The 18,749-nt window shown below is 36.1% G+C and overlaps 4 protein-coding genes across 4 annotated transcripts; 1 reads left to right on the forward strand and 3 right to left on the reverse strand.

Annotated features, from left to right (window-relative positions):
- Positions 1 to 157: 157 nt before the first annotated feature.
- LOC121750576 (splicing factor U2AF-associated protein 2-like) lies at positions 158 to 4,881 on the reverse strand. Its single transcript, XM_042145136.1, has 14 exons — positions 4,741 to 4,881; positions 4,365 to 4,445; positions 3,924 to 4,049; positions 3,645 to 3,847; positions 3,149 to 3,358; positions 2,905 to 2,997; positions 2,768 to 2,806; positions 2,198 to 2,287; positions 1,979 to 2,081; positions 1,779 to 1,859; positions 1,404 to 1,480; positions 997 to 1,077; positions 802 to 893; positions 158 to 572 (listed from the first exon to the last, which is right to left on the reverse strand). The coding sequence occupies exons 1-14, from the start codon at positions 4,763 to 4,765 to the stop codon at positions 449 to 451; spliced, it is 1,425 nt and encodes a 474-aa protein (XP_042001070.1). The 5' UTR covers positions 4,766 to 4,881; the 3' UTR covers positions 158 to 448.
- Positions 4,882 to 6,029: 1,148 nt separating this feature from the next.
- Positions 6,030 to 6,808, forward strand: LOC121750775. Its single transcript, XM_042145379.1, has one exon. It carries the CDS (start codon positions 6,110 to 6,112, stop codon positions 6,680 to 6,682), a length of 573 nt encoding a protein of 190 aa, XP_042001313.1. The 5' UTR covers positions 6,030 to 6,109; the 3' UTR covers positions 6,683 to 6,808.
- A 485-nt stretch (positions 6,809 to 7,293) lies between these two features.
- LOC121751748 (stearoyl-[acyl-carrier-protein] 9-desaturase, chloroplastic-like) lies at positions 7,294 to 9,688 on the reverse strand. Its single transcript, XM_042146542.1, has 4 exons — positions 9,658 to 9,688; positions 9,016 to 9,019; positions 8,200 to 8,704; positions 7,294 to 7,971 (listed from the first exon to the last, which is right to left on the reverse strand). The coding sequence occupies exons 1-4, from the start codon at positions 9,686 to 9,688 to the stop codon at positions 7,411 to 7,413; spliced, it is 1,101 nt and encodes a 366-aa protein (XP_042002476.1). The 3' UTR covers positions 7,294 to 7,410.
- A 782-nt stretch (positions 9,689 to 10,470) lies between these two features.
- Positions 10,471 to 15,737, reverse strand: LOC121753081 (chromatin assembly factor 1 subunit FAS1-like). Its single transcript, XM_042148244.1, has 12 exons — positions 14,813 to 15,737; positions 14,063 to 14,162; positions 13,639 to 13,786; positions 13,433 to 13,556; positions 12,882 to 13,246; positions 12,481 to 12,798; positions 12,247 to 12,328; positions 12,034 to 12,171; positions 11,450 to 11,863; positions 11,227 to 11,364; positions 11,045 to 11,090; positions 10,471 to 10,950 (listed from the first exon to the last, which is right to left on the reverse strand). Exons 1-12 carry the CDS (start codon positions 15,308 to 15,310, stop codon positions 10,865 to 10,867), a joined length of 2,457 nt encoding a protein of 818 aa, XP_042004178.1. The 5' UTR covers positions 15,311 to 15,737; the 3' UTR covers positions 10,471 to 10,864.
- Between the last annotated feature and the right edge of the window lie 3,012 nt (positions 15,738 to 18,749).

Below are 18,749 nucleotides of genomic sequence, written 5' to 3' on the forward strand. Positions count from 1 at the left end.
GTATATGCAGTTAGGTGCATTTTTATTGAACTATTCAATATTTGGTGAAAAAATACGAATATACTAGTATAATTTTAGCTCTTTTCCTATATTTGCATTTACATTTCATTATACCACTATGCAACTTTTACAATGAGAATTCATCTAGAGTTGCAAATAAGAAATGAAAATAGAAGATCCCATTAATTTTTCGATCAACAAGAAGAGTTGACTGTCACTTGTTCTCTCTCCTCTGAAATAGTAAGAGAGAGAAAGAGAGAGCTTTGATACATTCTGCAAAAACAATATACAGAATCCATCTCTCCAAAGAGCAAAAAGTGTAAGTAACTATAAATCAGCAGTAAATCAAGAAACTGCAAAACTAAATCAAGAAACTTGCAGGATTCAGGCATAAGACTCCTCATTTACGTTTTATACGAGATGACTGTGCCCTTCCTACAAGAATCTGTCACTCGTTTTCAAGCTCTTCCCCGAATTTCTCTAATCTGTCGGTTTCTTCTTCCAAATCGCGTACCAAAGCATGGTTAACTGTACCATCGTCCAGACATGCATTCACCTGCTTCCCACCAAACCTGAAAAAATATCGAGCAAGGTCAGAGCTGTGGATCGACAACGGATCTTCTTGAGTGAAAATACGCACATTGCATTTAATCAGTAAAAATGCAACCTAAACTCGACAAGAGGAACACAGCCATTATCACTCTGTGGTGTTGTGTGTTAGTGGACTAATCATGTTGATTTTGTCATATTTATGAATTACACGAAATCTAAGGTAGACAGTAAAATGAATGTGAATATTACCATCGCCCGTTCATCAACTCTATGCATTTTAGAGCATCCTTACTATCCTTGTACTTCACCAAGATAACACCATGAGGGTGATTCTCACAGATCTGTAAATCCATGCCAAAGTAATAAGTAATTAGAGATAAATCATAAGCTAAAAGTACAAGTATTTTGAATAAGCAGGGCTTGCTTACAATAAACTATTATTACCTTGACAGCATCCAATGGACCGAGCTTTCCACACTCATCACGGACATCCTCGTCCAGTTCAGTGCGTAAAGTCTCATCAGCCTATAAGAAAAACAAGAGAGATTGGTAAAAGAAAGTTTTAAGTGACACGCTATAGCCTATAGGCAAAAGTACATGCATAACGATATATAATATCAAGATCACTAAACTAAAGCAATGACCATAATAGACAGGTCTCTCAGAGCAAGATGATTATTACTTATGGCCATAATTCAGTGGTGTTACTTCACTAAATCTTGACATAGTGCTATCACTGATTTAGCATAAATAGGTTTGCAAGTCAACAAATTATGATGCTAATATTTTATGATAACTTTGCTTTCCGAGATTGACAGACCAAAGTCAGAAAGATAGGCACGATGCATTACCCTCAATTCAGCGGGAGTGAACATGTAACGAAGAAGGACAGTTGCTGGCATAGAAACCTTCGAATCATCACGGCCACCTGTTTGCACACTTAACTGGATAAACCCACAACAAGTGAATCGAAAACATGGAAATGCATATATTGATGGACGATGAGCTTGCATAGAGATGAAATCAAGAAGACCTAATCAGGTAGTCATTCTATCTTATAATGAAGGAGGAATGAATGACAATAACCCTCCTCCTTCATATGAACGAGATGAAATACACTTAGGTGGTCATATATATCAGTAAAAGAAATTGTTAGATATGAATTTCTAGAGTTAAGAAAGGGAATTTCAAAACACAATTACAATTTCACTTGCCACAGAACTTACCCCAGCCCAACATCTTCTGCTCGACCTTCTGAAGCTTCCTCTTCTTCTTATTGTCTACTTGCTTGGATATAAATTTTTCACCTGAGAGGAAATGTATATTAGATTAAGTACCAAAACCAAAAACTACAACTACAGCAATAATGATAACAAAGTAACAAACAATCTCCACCCATGTTAATGAAGCTGATAGCAATTCCTACCTTTTTGCTCGAACTTAGCAAGTGAAACTGACATGGGAGTCTTCCCATCAGGCCTTAGAGGAACTCCGTCCAAAATTTTGATAGCTAGGTCTACAGAAGGTTCCTAGTGAAAACAAAAAATTATATTACCACTAACATACAAAGAGATAAAAAAGAAAATTCATTCCATTCTCATGATCATAGTAAAAAACAATCTATCCTACAAGAAAGTAACATTACCTTCAGATAAGTTACCAGAGCATCTCCCTTTTTCTTTCCAGTTTCTCTGTCAACATAGATCTTTATTCGAGGCATCTTTGTTTCAGGATCCTAAAGTGTTTCAGTAAGGAAAGCCATAAGTATCAATTACTCTATAGGGCCCAACACCATTCTGTGTTCTTAAGTGAAGAAACTAGCTAAACATGCAATAAGTATGACAGAAGGTCACACTAATTGGGCCGAGGCTCAAATATCACCAAAAAATTAAAATATTTACAGGTAATTATCAACTATGGTATTCATACCAGTGGAACTCCAAATTACAATGTGGTCCAAGTAATGCATTGATGATGACCCCTAGAACTCGTGAAGTACTAGGAACTTCCGTATCAGGCAACAGTAGATATCTTCAATGTTTTAGAATGGTATATTACAAATTTCGACAACAAAACAAGGGTGACAACATAGCGAAATGTTTAAAGAGATGGATGGCATCTTATTTGAATGGAAGTGAATAAGTAAAAGTGTACTAAGGTATCATGAATATATTAGTTCCAACATTAAGTGATATATAACCAACATGTCAATTACCTCTTTTATGATCCCACACTTCGAGAACACTTCAGCCATCTGTATCAGATGGTCATGTCAGTCTCATTCTCAATGATGATAAGTTGGGAAAATGTAACTGCAGACTTCAGCTAGCAACAAATTCAGTCAATACTAACCTCTTCAATAGTGACATCTTCAGGCAAGCCATTTACATATACATGTGTATTAACTTTCAAATCAAACCAAGACTCAGGTGGTTTGTTGGGTTCCTACAGGACATGAATAACGAATCAAACCAGTTCTTACAGAATAAGTGCATAGTGCAATCTAGAAAAGTAAGGAAAAACTTAGTGCTCTTGGCATAGAGTTCTAGCTTTCTTCTGAGTATAAAAGAAACTAATAGTAATATTTTGAAAGAACCTTCTTTTCAGTAGTAGCCTTCTTATCAGCACTTTCCTCTCGTTGCTTTCGCTTGCCATTTTGTTTTTCTTCAACAGCTACAACAACAGCATCATTGTCCTCCTTTTTCACTGGCAGATCACTAGCATCCACTATTGGAAAGACTTCCTCTTCTTGCACAAACACCATATCCTCCAGACCATAATCCTCTTTCTTCTGATCTGTTTCCTCCTATCATAAGCAAATTTAGAAACAAGTTCGATAAGAATATATGCAACACCTATAAGCAAGTAAACAAATCAAAGTAACTCAGTATGTTACTAATACCAGGGAATAAAAAATAATGACTAGTCTAAACATTAAAATTAATCTAAAAGGTAGAAGACATAACAAATGACTGCAATGAAATAGACAAAAGGTGTTCAAATATCAAACCCCAGAGGTTGAATTGAATGGAAAAAATTTGCTAATAAACAAATCAAATTATCAAACATACTATGTATATATCAGAACCAACCTGAGGTACCCAAGCCCTAAGAGTTCGATCCCATTTATATCTAGTTCCATCATCATCAGTAAATTCCTCCTCGCCTTCAGGCGGAGTTGAAGGCCTCTCTGGATCGTCATTTAAGTTGTTCTCTGCCTCTGCTGCTGCTTCAGCCTCCTTAACCTCCCTCTGCCACTTTTCAAACTCATCTTCTTCATTAGAGGTGGCAGGAACTGCAAAACAAACTAAATTTTAATAACTGATCATAATACTTAACACATAAAACAGTAAATTGAAATGTATCAAAACCTTCACTGGGAGCATTTTGCTGTGAACCGGTTGCAGTCCCAAGAACTGACGACAGCGGCTGCCAATCACTGCATCCTTCAGCCCATACAAGTGTACTTTCATGCAAGTAGGCACTCGAGTGATGCTCTGTCCAGACAAATTAAACGAGCTTAGGCACCGCACACATCTTAACAATACAAAAGACCAGCCAAACATAACACATAATAACCGATCGTCTCAATACCAAGTCCTCCACTTAGTTGCAAAATTGAAATCCAGTTAAAAAGGAACAAGTAATATTTAAAAAGCCCCCCAATAATCCAATGGCGAATTGAAGAAGAAACCTTACAAACTACTAATTCCTATAATAAAAAACCTAAACAGAACATACCATACAACCAGCACCCTAATAATTCAGCACAGAATCATCAAACAATATTAATATATAGACAAATAGCTCACCTTGCAACACATAGATTGTGTACGGACCAATAAGCTGCTGGTCCTGGCCCAGAACGTACCATCCAACTCCAGTGCTAATTTCTGAATTCATAAAGTCGTCAGCTCAAACCACTAATTTCAAACAATATATTACAGAAAAGCAAAAATTGACAGTGATAAAAAAAATTCATCACTTTGCATGCAATATCGATTCCAGTTAAATGATGTATTTATCATTAATATCTCAATAAACTAACCCCAACTGAGCCAACTAATCAATTTTCAACTTGTTTCTTTTCATTATCAACCGAAAATATGTGCTTAAAACGAGTTTTCTAGACATGCTGCAAATTGAAGAATGAAAATACATAAATTCGTGAAGGAAGTAATCACGGACCAGGAATTTGCGGTTGCGACGACATCGAACTAATTCTTCTGGTAGATTCTTCTTCTTCTAGCTCGTTTTTTTGTTGTTCAAAATCCGGCAAATTGGGAGATTCGATGGGTTTGTTTGACCCGTTTATGTATTGGGTCGGATTCTAAATTTACATAGCAAAGAATTGGGCTTTTATTAGGCTTTTATTCAATATTGGGCTTTATATTAGGCTTTCTTGTGTTTGATTCATAATGATGATCCAAAGTTGAATTTCGATTTGTGGAGTGTCTTTTAAAATTGAATTAACAAATTACGAACTTTAAAAATTTACTATTGACTCATGAGTCGTGACTTAATTGTAAAAATTGTGCGACATTGATGAATAATAGCGTAAATATGTAATGAGTATGACGACGTGAATCACTAAACATCGTTGTTTTGAGACTAAAAATTTTGCTTCAAAAATAATAAATCAATTTTTGGCAAGTGAGATAATTGAGATTTTTTAACTTTCATGACTTTTTTTTTCTAATTTTGAAAGTCATTGAATAAACTATGACACATATTTTTCGTAATTATGTAGGCAATTAACTCTAAAACTAATAAGCTAGCTTTTATAAAAATAGTAAATAACTAACAAATTAGCTAAGTTTTCTGTTTTCTCAAAAAGAAAATATTCTTAAAAACTTGACACATTTTTTGTCATTTTAATCAAATAAAGATACATTTATTTTTCTATTTTTAGTAAATGGGCAACACACATCACTAACTTGTTATATTCACATTTTATTATAAACATAATATATAAAATATGATTAATATTTCATTAACTTTTTTTATTCATACTTTTTGTTATAAGACCAACAATTTCTTAGAGTATGTGTTAAATCAAAACATGTCTTCTATTCATAGAGTACATACCTTAATAAATTTAAGGATTACCACAAACATACATAAAAAAACATAAGGTAGACATTATAACTACGTTGGGTGTTAACAGTACCATTTATTTTGAATGACTACCTACTTATTTGTTACTTACAATAGAGTTCAATTCATTTTTCAATTTCACCTTTCTAGAACAAGAAATAAAACAAAATAATTTTTTTAATAAAAAGGGATGAGAATAAACAATGAAAATGAAATATGGCTTTTTAAAATTAATAGACTATCCGTTACATCTCCCACTCCCACTTTCTCTATTCAATTTCTTCTTCGATCAAACGGTCATATTCCCGTTGCACCGCAAATCCTCATCCTTATCTATCTGTATATATACATAGCCTCCTCCTTCTCTCTCTCAAATCATCACTCTCAAACCCTCTCTCTCTCTCTCTCTCTCTCTGAAAAAAACTCCCTCTCTCTCACTCTCTCAAACAATCGATCAGAAATGGGCGGTTTATCAATCGACACTTCCGGCGACTGCTCCCACCCGCACACACACAAGGTCTTCCTCCTCAGCAACTACATCCTCCTCGGCGGTGCCTCCAGTTGCATCTTCCTCACCCTCTCCCTCCGCCTCTTTCCCTCCTTGATCGGCTTCCTCTTCATCCTCCTCCACATCGTCACCATCGGCGGCGCTGTCTCCGGCTGCGCCGCCGCCTCCCGCGCCTCCTCCGGCTCCTCTGCCGGTAAATTCTACGGCGCGCACATGGTCGCGACAGTCCTCACCGCGATCTTCCAGGGATCCGCCTCCGTCCTCATCTTCACCCGCCCCTCCGATTTCCTAAGCCACCTGAAATCCTACGTCAGGGAGGAGGACGGCGTGGTGATACTGAAGCTCGCCGGCGGATTGTGCGTGCTGATTTTCTGCTTGGAGTGGGTGGTGCTGACGCTCGCGTTTTTCCTCAATTACTACGCTTATGTGGAGAGGAAGGGAGGAAATGGAGGTTACGCGGCGAGGAGCGGGAAGGTGCAGGATGATGAGGATTTGAAGAGCTATCCATGGCCGTTTCAGGTCTAAAATGCGCCGTTGATTTGGGGGAATTTGATTTTCGTATTTGTTTTTGTATTGTATGGCGATGGTGGTTTATCGCTGTAATGCTATTATTCAATATTCAATTAATTATTTATAAATTCTGATTATTCATTTGCCTTTTCGTTTTCTGTTGATTTGAATTTAGGGAAAATTATCATTAAAATTATAACTTCGTTTGATCAATCGTACTAGTAGTATAATTTTTAAACTATCAAAATAAACCTTAATTTTAACTTTCTCCAAGTCTCCCATATTATATTTACTGTAATGCTCTGTTATTCAATACTAACAAATTACTAAAACTTAATTTTAACTTTTTATGTGGGAAAATCGGCCACATATCATCATCACCACAAATTCCTTTGAAATTATAAATGATTGGGACAATTGCAACATATGCAAAAATTAATGTTTAATTCGCTAGTTTTCTTCAATTGCCAAATTATACAAATTTCATGTTCGCTAGTTTTTGAAAGCTAGCGAAATTGACCACAAATCAATACATTATGAATGGCGAATTTGTGGTGATACAGCCTAGTTAAATTAATTATGAATGGCATACCTAAATTTTGCAGTAACACTAACACACACTATATACAAGCAATAAATATTGATAAGCTAAATAGTCTTTTTGCGTAGCAAAAGCAACCTTACTGTGTTCAAACCACGCCGGAGAAGAAACAGAAAAACCACACATGGTTAGAAAACACAGTTTAAAGTATCACTTCTCGGCCGTGAATCCAGCTGAAAGGCACCGGGACCGACTTCTTCGTCCGTGCTTGCGCCCTCTCTTCAAGCTTCCGAATCCGAGGTGGCAAACCGCACACGTAATCTTGAGCCTTACGTCCCTCGCCAGAGAGCCCCGTCATCTTCTCCAACTCCCACCTCGCGACGAGGAACTCCAAGATGTCAGCGTAGTCCTTGGCGGTGTAGACTCCGAGCCGCTGTGCTACGGAGGAGAAGTGCTCGAAGAGGTTGTCGTCTGCGCCGTCGTACATCAAGTGAGCAGGCATCGAGATCTTCTTCCTCATCATGTCAGCGAGTGCAAGCACTGTGCCGTCTGGATCGACCTCAAACAGCTTCTCGGTGATTTTGGTGTAGGCCGTCTCGTGCCGCTTCTCGTCCGCGGCTATGATGCCACAGATCTGAGCCAGCTTCAGGTCGCCATGTTCCTTGGCAAGCCGAGCTGTGTTTCCGTGAGAAACGAAGGTTGCCCTCTCCTGGAACGAAGTGTAGATGAATCCGAGGTAGGGGTTTTTGTCTGTGCCTGGATCCTGCAAGTTATAAACGAAACGAAAACAGTTCAAACCACAACATTAGTAAGAGTCACACATCCAGATTCAAGCTCATATTCAATGACAAATTTGTAATACTACTAAAGCTTTCTAGTGTTCGAATTCGGATCATCGCCTCATACACCAAACCACCCCCGGGTTCAAATAAAGCGAAAATGTACGAGTGTGAGGTGTCGGTGGGTGTGGGTGAGAGTGGAGCAGCCTTACCATGCCTGAGCCGATCAGGTACTGTATGGTTTTCTCAATTTGCCTCATGTCAACACGTCCAGAAAGATAAAGATATTTGTTAAGAAGGTCTCCATGCCTATTCTCTTCAGCAGTCCACGCCCTCGTCCAGATAGCCCAAGGAGTGAGGCTGGCACCAGTCTCATCTCGCACTCCATCAAGAGTGTTGAGCATAGTTTGATACGTTGGAAGAGATTCCTCTGTGATCATATCACCGACCAACACGACAAAATAGTCATCAGGGAGATCCTTGGTTTGCTTCCTAAGTTCTCTGACCTCTTCTTCAAAGCCCTCCGAAGATGGATCGGGAAGAAAATCATTTGGCTGCCAACACTTCTCAACAGGCTTCAGGAGTACCAGGATGTTCTCTTCAGCCCAATCTTGCAACGAATTGAAGATCTCACGCTTCTCCGGTGGCAATGGGTGGGTGACTTGGACACGAACCTCACGAGGGGGACTAAAAGGCTTTTTAGCTTTTCCAGCATCTCTGCTTGCAAAGAATGAAACTGTCAAGAGTAAATAAAAGCAGAGCAGTAGAATAACTGAATAAATCACAAAATTCCAATGAGTTCATCAAATACAGGTATCATCCAATGTTGTACCAACCACCAGCTTATGCATAGGTATAAAAAGAAATAAAGTAAACAATGAAGTCAAGAAAGAAATTCAGTATACTAGTGCAGTAGGAAGGAATAGAACACTTCCAAGCTTAGAAGAAAGATGTAGGGAGAAATTATGCATCCCTTAACACCGACATATTCCACCTAGTTATTACTAACTACATAATACCACCCCAACACTTCTATACATGCACTTCAACTCAAATTCTATATCACATTTCCATGAGATGCAGTAGAGTACTTTTCATACACGAAAAACGAGCATTAGTGATAGTGAAACGTAAATGTGATTCAAAAGTATCCCAGAAAATCATATAATGACACTCTTCCCCATCAGTGCACTTTATAATCTGAATTGTGACCTACACTTCTATACATGCACTTCAACTCGATTCTATACCACATTTCCAAGTGACATGGTTTAGTATTTTTCATGCATGTAACGAGCATTTGTGATAGTGAAACGTAGATGTGATTATGTTTTATAAGCTGAATTGTGATAAACATAAAAGTATTCGAAACTACCAACAAATCCGGCATTTAAAAATGAAATCACTGCCAGCTAGAACTCATAAAAGCCAATAGATAGGAAAGAGACATCAATTGAGCATGATATAGTTGAAAATTTACATGCTAATAGTGTTAAAATTCTTAATATCTTGTCACACATCGACTTGGTAACGATCCTAGCTCACCTATAAAAGTATGGATAACTCTCTCCCTTATAAGGCCTTTTAAGGGATGAGTGGCCCATTTCTAATATGGTATCTGAGTGGGCGCAAGTCGATGATGAATTTTATCTCTTTATCTCTCCTCTTACCTACCCACGTGATGGAAGTCTGATGTGTCATTCCGGTCCACACGTGTAACGATCCTAGCCCACCTATAAAAGTATGGATAACTCTCTCCCTTTTAAGGGGTGAGTGGACCATTTCTAATAAATAGTATAAAAAAAGTAAGATACTTGTGCTTAAGATCTAACAATTTTAAAATTTTGGGTGATGAAAATCTGTTTAAATCCACAAACAAAATACCTCAACTATAAAGTGTGGATCTCCGACCTATTAATTAAAAAGAAAACATCTTATCATTTTAGTTATGCTTTATCGTTAATCTAATTGTTTGTTTGAATGGGTATTCATTTATTATTTCTATGAATAAATTATAAATTAGCCTTTTTGGTATGTGGAATTAAACAAGTTCCGTATTCATTTAGTATCCATTTAAATGATTTGGATTACATCTATTTGTCACCCAACTTATAAATTGATTAATATGAATAAATAATTTTGGTTCCGTGTTTGGTTTGGGCTTATCCATGTAAAAGATTTGGATTACATCGATTTGTCATCATTATCTACCAAGTTTTGATATGTACACAAATGATTTGTTCATGTTATATAATGTGGCAATAGTAACTGTATGATATAAACTATACTCCTCAGATTTTGATGTATAGTTTGTGCTCGTGTTCGATTTTGAGGTTTATTTATTTTCTCTATAAATATATATAGGAGTATTCAATATTTGTTTGGTAAAATTACATCAGTATTATTAGCAATGATAAAAACATATGAACATTTTGCAAAATGTTTAACAAGATCCCAAACTCAAATGCAGAATAACAAGGAAATTGAACTCCAAAAACAATAGTAGTAGTATATTATTATTAAACTCTCAACTCAATTCATTTTCTATCCTCCCAAACAATCCATATGCATACCTAGTGGTGCTCGGTTTTAACCGGACCAGCGGTTAAGAACCAGAACCGGACAGTTTAGAAACCATGAGCATCATCACTATGCATACCTGCTCTACACTATATCTAGTACAGAGATCACTTTCAAAAAGCAAAAACTGCCACCAAACACAGAGAAAGATGATCACTACCTAATTTACACATACAATGGGCAAAAGCAGAAGAAAGAAATACTCTATTCCCATTCACCGTTGCTCGTTCAAGCATTCTTGCTCTGAGGAGGCAATAGCTGCTGCATGTTTCTGAGGCGGCTGAGGCAACGTCTGGCTCACATCATAGTGGTGTTCTTAGACGGAGGCAAGCATCTTTTTGAGAAGAATGAGGCTATACTCTTTGCCTTGAGAGACTTCCTTTCTGCACATATAAAAGAGCATGTTTTAGTGTAAATAAAGGAATGGACTTTAATTAGAGATTAAAGGCTAAGCGAAGGAGGTTAACCATATGATACCTGGTGATATAGATATGCCAAACTTGTTCAAGATTTCTTTCTTGACCTGAAGCATCATCATATTAAACATGTTAGAGCATAAGATCTAGCAAATATTTTTGTAACTCAGTCAAAATTCACAAATAAGTCATGATTGTTTGAAAGCCAAGTTTGAATAAGTTGAAGAATATGAGGCTAATGACCTGCCAACGATTTTCTGAGAACTCTGATATTTCGCGGACTTTTTTCCTCAATAGAGACTTTGAGAAAGCCGGGAACATATTATGTAGAGCATCAGATAGTTTTGCAATTCCATGTGGACATGAATTAATTATGGAAATCTGCAAAATATAAGTAAACTTCATATACAGTATCTATACTGTATATACATAATGAATTATGCAACGAGGAAAATGAGAAACTTACAATCTGAGGCAAGTCTGAATCAGGTATACCAGCAGAAGCAGCAGTTGAAGGTGTTGGAGTTGATTTGTTTGGTAAAGCTTCTAAATCCTCATCTACCTCATTGTTATTAATTGATGTTTCTGTTGCTGGGGAATCAAACAAAGGATGGATAGAAAGAGCTTGTAAGCACATTTTTTCGAGTTTCTCTGAACCAGATAGCTCTTCAGCCGGTGACAATGTGGTCTTTTCATGCATAAGATTTAATATGATCAAGGGCTGATTCTTTTTAAGCGCGTGCTCTGTCATATTATTCAAACACTTCTGCTGTCGGAGCATGGAGCAAAATTCTTCACTCTGTACTTGCTCTTTGATGTCAGGATGATCTCTCACTTCCTCGACTAGTTCATCACATTCCATCTCATCAGCCTGTACTCCCTGCAACCCACAATATGATAAGCTCCGAGAAAAAGAAAGAAAAATGGAACAAAATGCAAACAAACTTTGAATCCCTCACTTTTCTATAATTTCCAGTAGTTCTTTTGCAATAAATGGATATAGAAATAACCCAGAGAATAAAAGATAGGCGATCAGAAATTCTAGCTCACCTCACTTTCAGAGAGATAACCATCAGGAACAAAAAATCCATCTTCACTTTCATCTTCATCATCAACCTTTTGCTGCTCATCCATGCTTTCATCCTCCTCATCCTTCTCACAGTCCGATAGGCTTTCACCAGGTTCTTCCTGCTCAGTTGAATTTCAGATGAGAAAAATCTTAATGAGAATGCTTGTACTAAATTAGCGAGTAGTCTAGTATACCTCTTCCCACTCCTCATCGCTGTCAATCTCATAGTCTATATCTGGATCCTTTGCCAAAGGGCGGCGCCCTCCAATAGATTGACTAGAGAAACATAAAACTTATAATCAGATAGAAAACATTTGTAGCAAGAAGCCATTGTAGGTCGATACACAAAAGAGATAGAGAAAAGTGGCAAGCTACAACTAACTTGAACAATATTGGCTTGAAGTGAAAATATAATACAACCACTTTACCTTTTATTGGGCCAAACACCATAAAATGCAGGTCTGTGGCTCTTATCAAATTGCAAAAGCTGCTTACTGCGTTTTCTCTTTTGGCATTGAGAAAGAGGCCTGTCTATGGTAATTTGAGACTGGCTTCCATGAATATTGAGGTCAGTTGATCCATCCACACTCTTCTCTTCAACTTGGAGCTCATCACTAGGTATTTCAGTGTTAGTCGTAAGCTTAAGTTCCTTGACCAGTTCAGTCTTAGGCTTCTGACGCATGCCCCAGTGAACTTTCTTTGAACGAATAGAGTTTCCGATGCGACGCCACGAATTCAAGTGTGACCTGCAATAGAACACAATATGGCATTGAGATTCAGCACATAATAGGTTGGAACAATATATGGTGGAAAAGGGAAATGGCTCTACTTCCAGATAGCTTTGGCCTCAATTTCAGCATTTCCAACCAAAACAGAGTCCATGTTTTCTGTAACTGTTTCAGATTCTCGTTCAACCAAGTTTGGAGATGGGGTAGATGTGGTGGCTTTGTTTGAAGAACTGTCATTTTGAGAAGAAGTAGATTTCTTTCTTTTAAGAAACTGCTCCATCATTGATGCTTGTTTCTGAACGGCAAGTTGCTTTTTCAGTTCAGCTTCTTCTTTGGCCTTGCGTTTTTTATCTTTCTCTGCCTCCTCTTGCTGCCTCCGCAGTTGTTTCTGCATGTCATTTTCTTCTTTCTCACGGCGTCTTTCCTCCTTCTCCGCCTCTTCTCGCAAGCGCTTCTGTTCTTTTTCCTGCAGGGTGAGTTTAATTAAAAATAGACTTATAAGAAAGAAACTATGGTTCCATAAAGTAATTAGTTCATGCAATAATCTTCTTCATGTTACTATTATCGAATAGGAGTATCAATCTATTTTAAAAAGAAGATCAGGCCAATAACTAGAGAAAGTAAACAACAAAATAACTGCAATAACATTTACATTCTGCAATATTTCCTTCTGAAGTTCCCTCTCTCTCTTCTTCTTTGCCTTTTCCATTTCTTGTTTGTCCTTCTCCATTTGCTTGATTAACATTTTTTCATCTTTCTTGACTTCTTTCTCAGCCCTTCACCATCAAATGATAATAAGACCATAGGCCATCTTATAAAAGGAATTGTATGTTTATAACACCCCCAAATAACACTTACATTTCAGCAGCATTTTTCTGTGACAAGTTCTGCATTAACATCTGAATATCTGTCTCATTTAGAACTTTACCAATCTTTTCCGAAGCTTTTGCCAAATCCTGCGGGCGATTTGGATGGTCCTCTGGCTTTTCAAGGGCATTAATCATTGCTGACGAAGATCAAATATATCATGAATGAGCAAACCTCAAAAAGAGACCTACTATTAAAGTGTGCCTACTCTCCCACGAAGATCATAGAACAAAAATGTTTGCGAGCAACAAGACCCTTATAAAATGGCTGCACAAGTTAATCTAGTGAAAGAACAACAGAATTGCTAAACTAGGATAGCTGTGTAAAGAATGAGCCAACCAGCCACAGCTTCCACTCAGCAACAAATATCAATTATGATACAACTATCCAAGTACCATAATTACATAAATTCTACCTGTAACAGCTGCAATTCTCTCCTGAATCTTTTTCCGGCAAGTACGGCGAACTTTCACTGATGCACGCTCTGAATTTGGGATCAGTTTCAAGTCTCTAGTCTGCAATAGAACAAAATATGCAATCAGTGTAAAAATTCCGTATCTAAGCCAAAGGAGGAACATAATACTGTAGGCAAGACGGAAACAGAGATAGACTGGCACATAGCTATATGGTAAACATATATTAGAAGTTGAGTGTAAGATTAATGTCAATTAAAATGAGTAAAACCTCTGATGTATCAGAGACAGGGATCACAACTTATCACAAACATAGTATCCCAGTTCGAAGGAACAACTTAACTGGACAATGAGCTAACCAATAATCAGCTAAGCATGTAAGACCTAAACTACATTAGCCTTCTATTGATACAAAAACTCCTGGAAACCATGACTTGAACAGTTCTGATGGAAGATACACGAAGTCCAATATCATTGGTACTTCAGTCCTAACAAGTATAGTACATAGAACAAGATTGAAGACATAGACAACCCTATGATCACAAGGAGCAAGATCAAGAACCAACATAACTCATCAAATGCAAAACTAGAAATAGTAAAAATACAATGTGATGCAACAAGTCAAGCAACACCAAAATCTAAAGGAGAGTAGAGACAAACCCTATAATTGTATGAAGAAGAAGGTTACATACAAGATGCAATACTACTCAATCACAAAATCAAAATCGACATTTCATCAAAATTATAAGTACCTCCCAAAACCAAAGAGCATGCTCCGCCTCATCCTCTAAAAGATCTGCATCTGCACTAGCCACACCGTAACACAATCTCTGCCCAATCATAAGCACAATACTCTTCACACTAGCTCTAGTAACAGTGTCGCCATTTCCAATCCTACCCTTAACTTTCTCAAATATTTCATCCGCGAGTATCGACAATGGAAGATCGCTCTCCTCCATTAAACACGCAATCACACTATTCAGAGAAGCAGAAGAAAACCCTACTTTCTCCACATTTTCGAGCAATACCTCTCTGCTTCTACACGCTAAATCTTTACCAAATCTAACAAGGCTATTGATTTCACCGTTCAATGCGTCGAGTTTCGCCTGTTTCTCTCCCGGGCTTACAGCATATAAACATGGCATTAACCTTTTCCTCTTCTGTGGCCTCTTCTTCTGGTCCGAACCGTCTGATTTCCGCTTCATTTCATCCGCCGCAGGGTCGATTTTCATCGGCTCAACTCCGGCCATCGCTAGATGCAATGAATTTGTCTTTTTTTTAACCAAGAACAAAAACTACACTCAAAGATACAAAAGGAGATCTCGAACTTCTTTTAATTTGGGACAAAAATCAAGCAGAAACAACATAAAACCTCTCGAATCAAGTGTCAAGAAACTGAATTAAGCTATATAAACGAGTGATTCACTTTCTGTGAGATTTTGAAGACGGCAATCAGTGAAAATCAGCTGAATTTAACTCGGAACTAATCTGAGATTCGAGTGGAATGAAAGAGCAACACATTTCTCTCACGGTAAATCGATTTTGCAGTGAGATTTTGGGTTATGTGCGTGTGGATTTGCTGGCTTCCCGCTTAGTTTTGGCGGAATAATTCTCTGTTTGCCGCCTAAAATTTTGCTGTCCGCCATTTTTGAACTCACAGAGATTCCAAAGCATGCCAATTTTATTATTCTATTTCAATATTTACCTTTTATTCAAATAAATGATTAATAACTGCAATTCGTCGTTCTATACTCCTCATTTCAGACGATTATGTGATGTTACTTTATTGAGATAGACACTTAATTCGTATGTGAGTGGCACTGTACTTATAAAACTAAAATATTAATAAAAAATTGATTAAAATTATTTACACGGGACAATTATAAATTATATTCTTTTCGTTCCATATTAGGAATCTCGATTATTTATTTTAGTCCGTACTGCACTAGAAGTTCTAGTTCACTCTTTTTGTAAATAGTAATAGGTCACCTATCAACTAACCTAATTTTACTCATATTCCGCATTTTAATACTCCATAAAAATAGAGCTCGCATTCTGCATTTTTTTTCATCAACTTTTTTTATACTCCAGTTCTTAAAATTCGTGGCAATTGTAACTCCTATTATGGAACGGATGAAATAATAGGATTATAGTAATTTAATTTGTTTTTCGAAATTATGAATTAATACTGGGATACAATGACAATATTCTTTACCATGGGTCACTGAAAACGGGCCAGCTCAGCATAATTTTTTATTAATTTGGGTTGAGATAAATTTGCCCCTATTGAAATTGGGCTGAGCCCGATATTAATAAAGTATAATATGAGAAGAAGAAATTAGTATTCTAGTAAAAAAAACTGAAAATTTTCTCTCAATTTATTACATTTTTCATCGATCTCTCTCCTATTTTATACACATTTTCTCCTTTTCTTTTTTATTTTACCACACTCTCCCTCTTTTTCTTCCCTAGTTAGTCCACTTTATTTTTTTTCTCTCGTACTTTACCATTTTCGTAAAACTTGTGGCATCCACCATATACTCTAATCAAATAATTTAGCCAATTTATCGACTTAATGTGTAAGATCGAGACATTGTCATACTTGAGATGATGAGCGTCATATCTTAGACGATGAATAATTTCTAAAATTAGAAAGTGCATATTTTTTTATAGACGTGCTAAAAAGTAAAGGGTGCATACTATTGTGAGACGAATGAAGTATAAAATTATTATTAATATTATAATTAAAGTAGGTATCAATTTTTTTTTGTTTTGGAATTGAGAGAATAAAGTAAGATATATAAGAAACTAAGTGATCGATTTGGGTAAAAAAACAAAATCAACTATAATAAAATGATCCAAAATGAATACGACTCTAACACTAGTGGAACAGATGAAGTACATGTTGTCGTATAACATTATGCCGGGAGACATAAGGAGTAGTATTAATCTGTGCCATTATACATTGAAAAATAAAATTGGCAAGGAAAAATTATTATTGAAAAAAAAATTGAAGTATTGTTGGTAGATAATGGATTGATCCCACCTTATTAGAAATATAAAAAATTATCAAAAATAGAAATAAATTATTTTTATAGAAGAAAATAAAGTATAAAAAATGTCTGGAGTATAGGATTGTTATGGAAAATTATTGGGTAAATTGCCTAAAAAGTCACAAACTTTGGGGAAAGTTTGGTTTTTCCCTCAAACTATAAAAGTTGTGCCTAAAGTCACGAACTTTATCAGATCGTGCACTTTATCATATTATATATAAAACAATAATGCATATATTAGTTTTGGTGATTATGCATTTTGATTAGTTTTATCTTTTTGTCATAAATATCAAGATAAAGGAGATAAATTGTGCCTAATACTAAAAGTCTATTCTTATAAATATTAAATTTGCAGATATTCATTATTCTACTTGTTATCATCTCAATTTTGGAATATATTAATGTCATATACCTTATTAAAATTGTACTACTACTTACTAGTAACTGGAGTATATGATAAATTTTCATTTCCATAAAAATGAATCACATATATACATTATTTCAGTATTATTTCTTTAAGATTATGAATTAAGATTATTTTTTCCATCACAACTTTCCTTATACATATAACCTAAGTCTTAATGCGTGTTCGATTTTCATTTTCATCATGGAGAAAAAGACTATCTATTTACTTCTCTCATGTCCATTGATGATTGTCGGTGTAGTAGTAGTAGATGGAAGGAACAATATATTGTCAAAAAATCAAGTAAGTATACATTTTTCATCTTCAATTAACATCAATAATAGTTTTATCTTATTTTTCAATCAAGTGTTATCTAATTTCTCTAAATTAATTGATAAAATAAATTTGATTTTATTTAGGGCTCTTGGTGCATCTTGAAAGTAACGATTAATTAAGACAGGATGCAAAAATTTGTAAAGATTATAATTGCAGATTTGAGGATTGTACAAGTATTAGAGAGGGAGGTGCATGCTATTTTCCACTTGTATTTTTAGCCCATGCTAATTATGTCATTGATCTTGTCTACAGACATAGAGTGAATGCAATCCTGATTTCGCCAATATCGTTGCCATGGATCCTTGTAAGCAGGGGTGGGGCCAGGGGCCAGGGGTCTTTGGCCCCTCATCCATTTTCATAATTAGTATTCCCTCCGTCCCATTGAAGATGACCCACTTTCATTTTTGGTTTGTCCCAATCAAGATGACTCATTACTTAAAATGGAAATCTCTTTTATCTCTACTTTATTCCCTCTCTCTTACTTTACTCTCTCCACTTAACATACAAAATAAAATTGCATAAAATCCCGTGCGTATGCGATGCTTAGTATATATTTATGCGTATGCGATGCTTAGTATATCAAACATTCAGCTCAGGTGGTTTGATTTTCGGCCATTTGTTTGTGGGGTGCTGGGTGCGACTCCCTCCAGCAGCAGATCTCATATTTAGTAATATGCTCGAGAAACTTTTATTAATCTCTTTCACTTGTAATTTTGTATAAAACATTTTATTTTAAATTATAATCGTAAAAAATGATTTTTATAATTTAAGAGTAAAAAATAATTCTTTGACTCTATAAATATTTTAAAATATTAAAATGATACTATTAATAAAATCAATTTTAATGTTATTTCCTTTATTATAAATTTTTTGGAATATTAACTCTTTGATCTAATA

Source organism: Salvia splendens, chromosome 10 (assembly GCF_004379255.2).
Source record: "Salvia splendens isolate huo1 chromosome 10, SspV2, whole genome shotgun sequence".
In the NCBI taxonomy this organism is placed as follows: domain Eukaryota; kingdom Viridiplantae; phylum Streptophyta; class Magnoliopsida; order Lamiales; family Lamiaceae; genus Salvia; species Salvia splendens.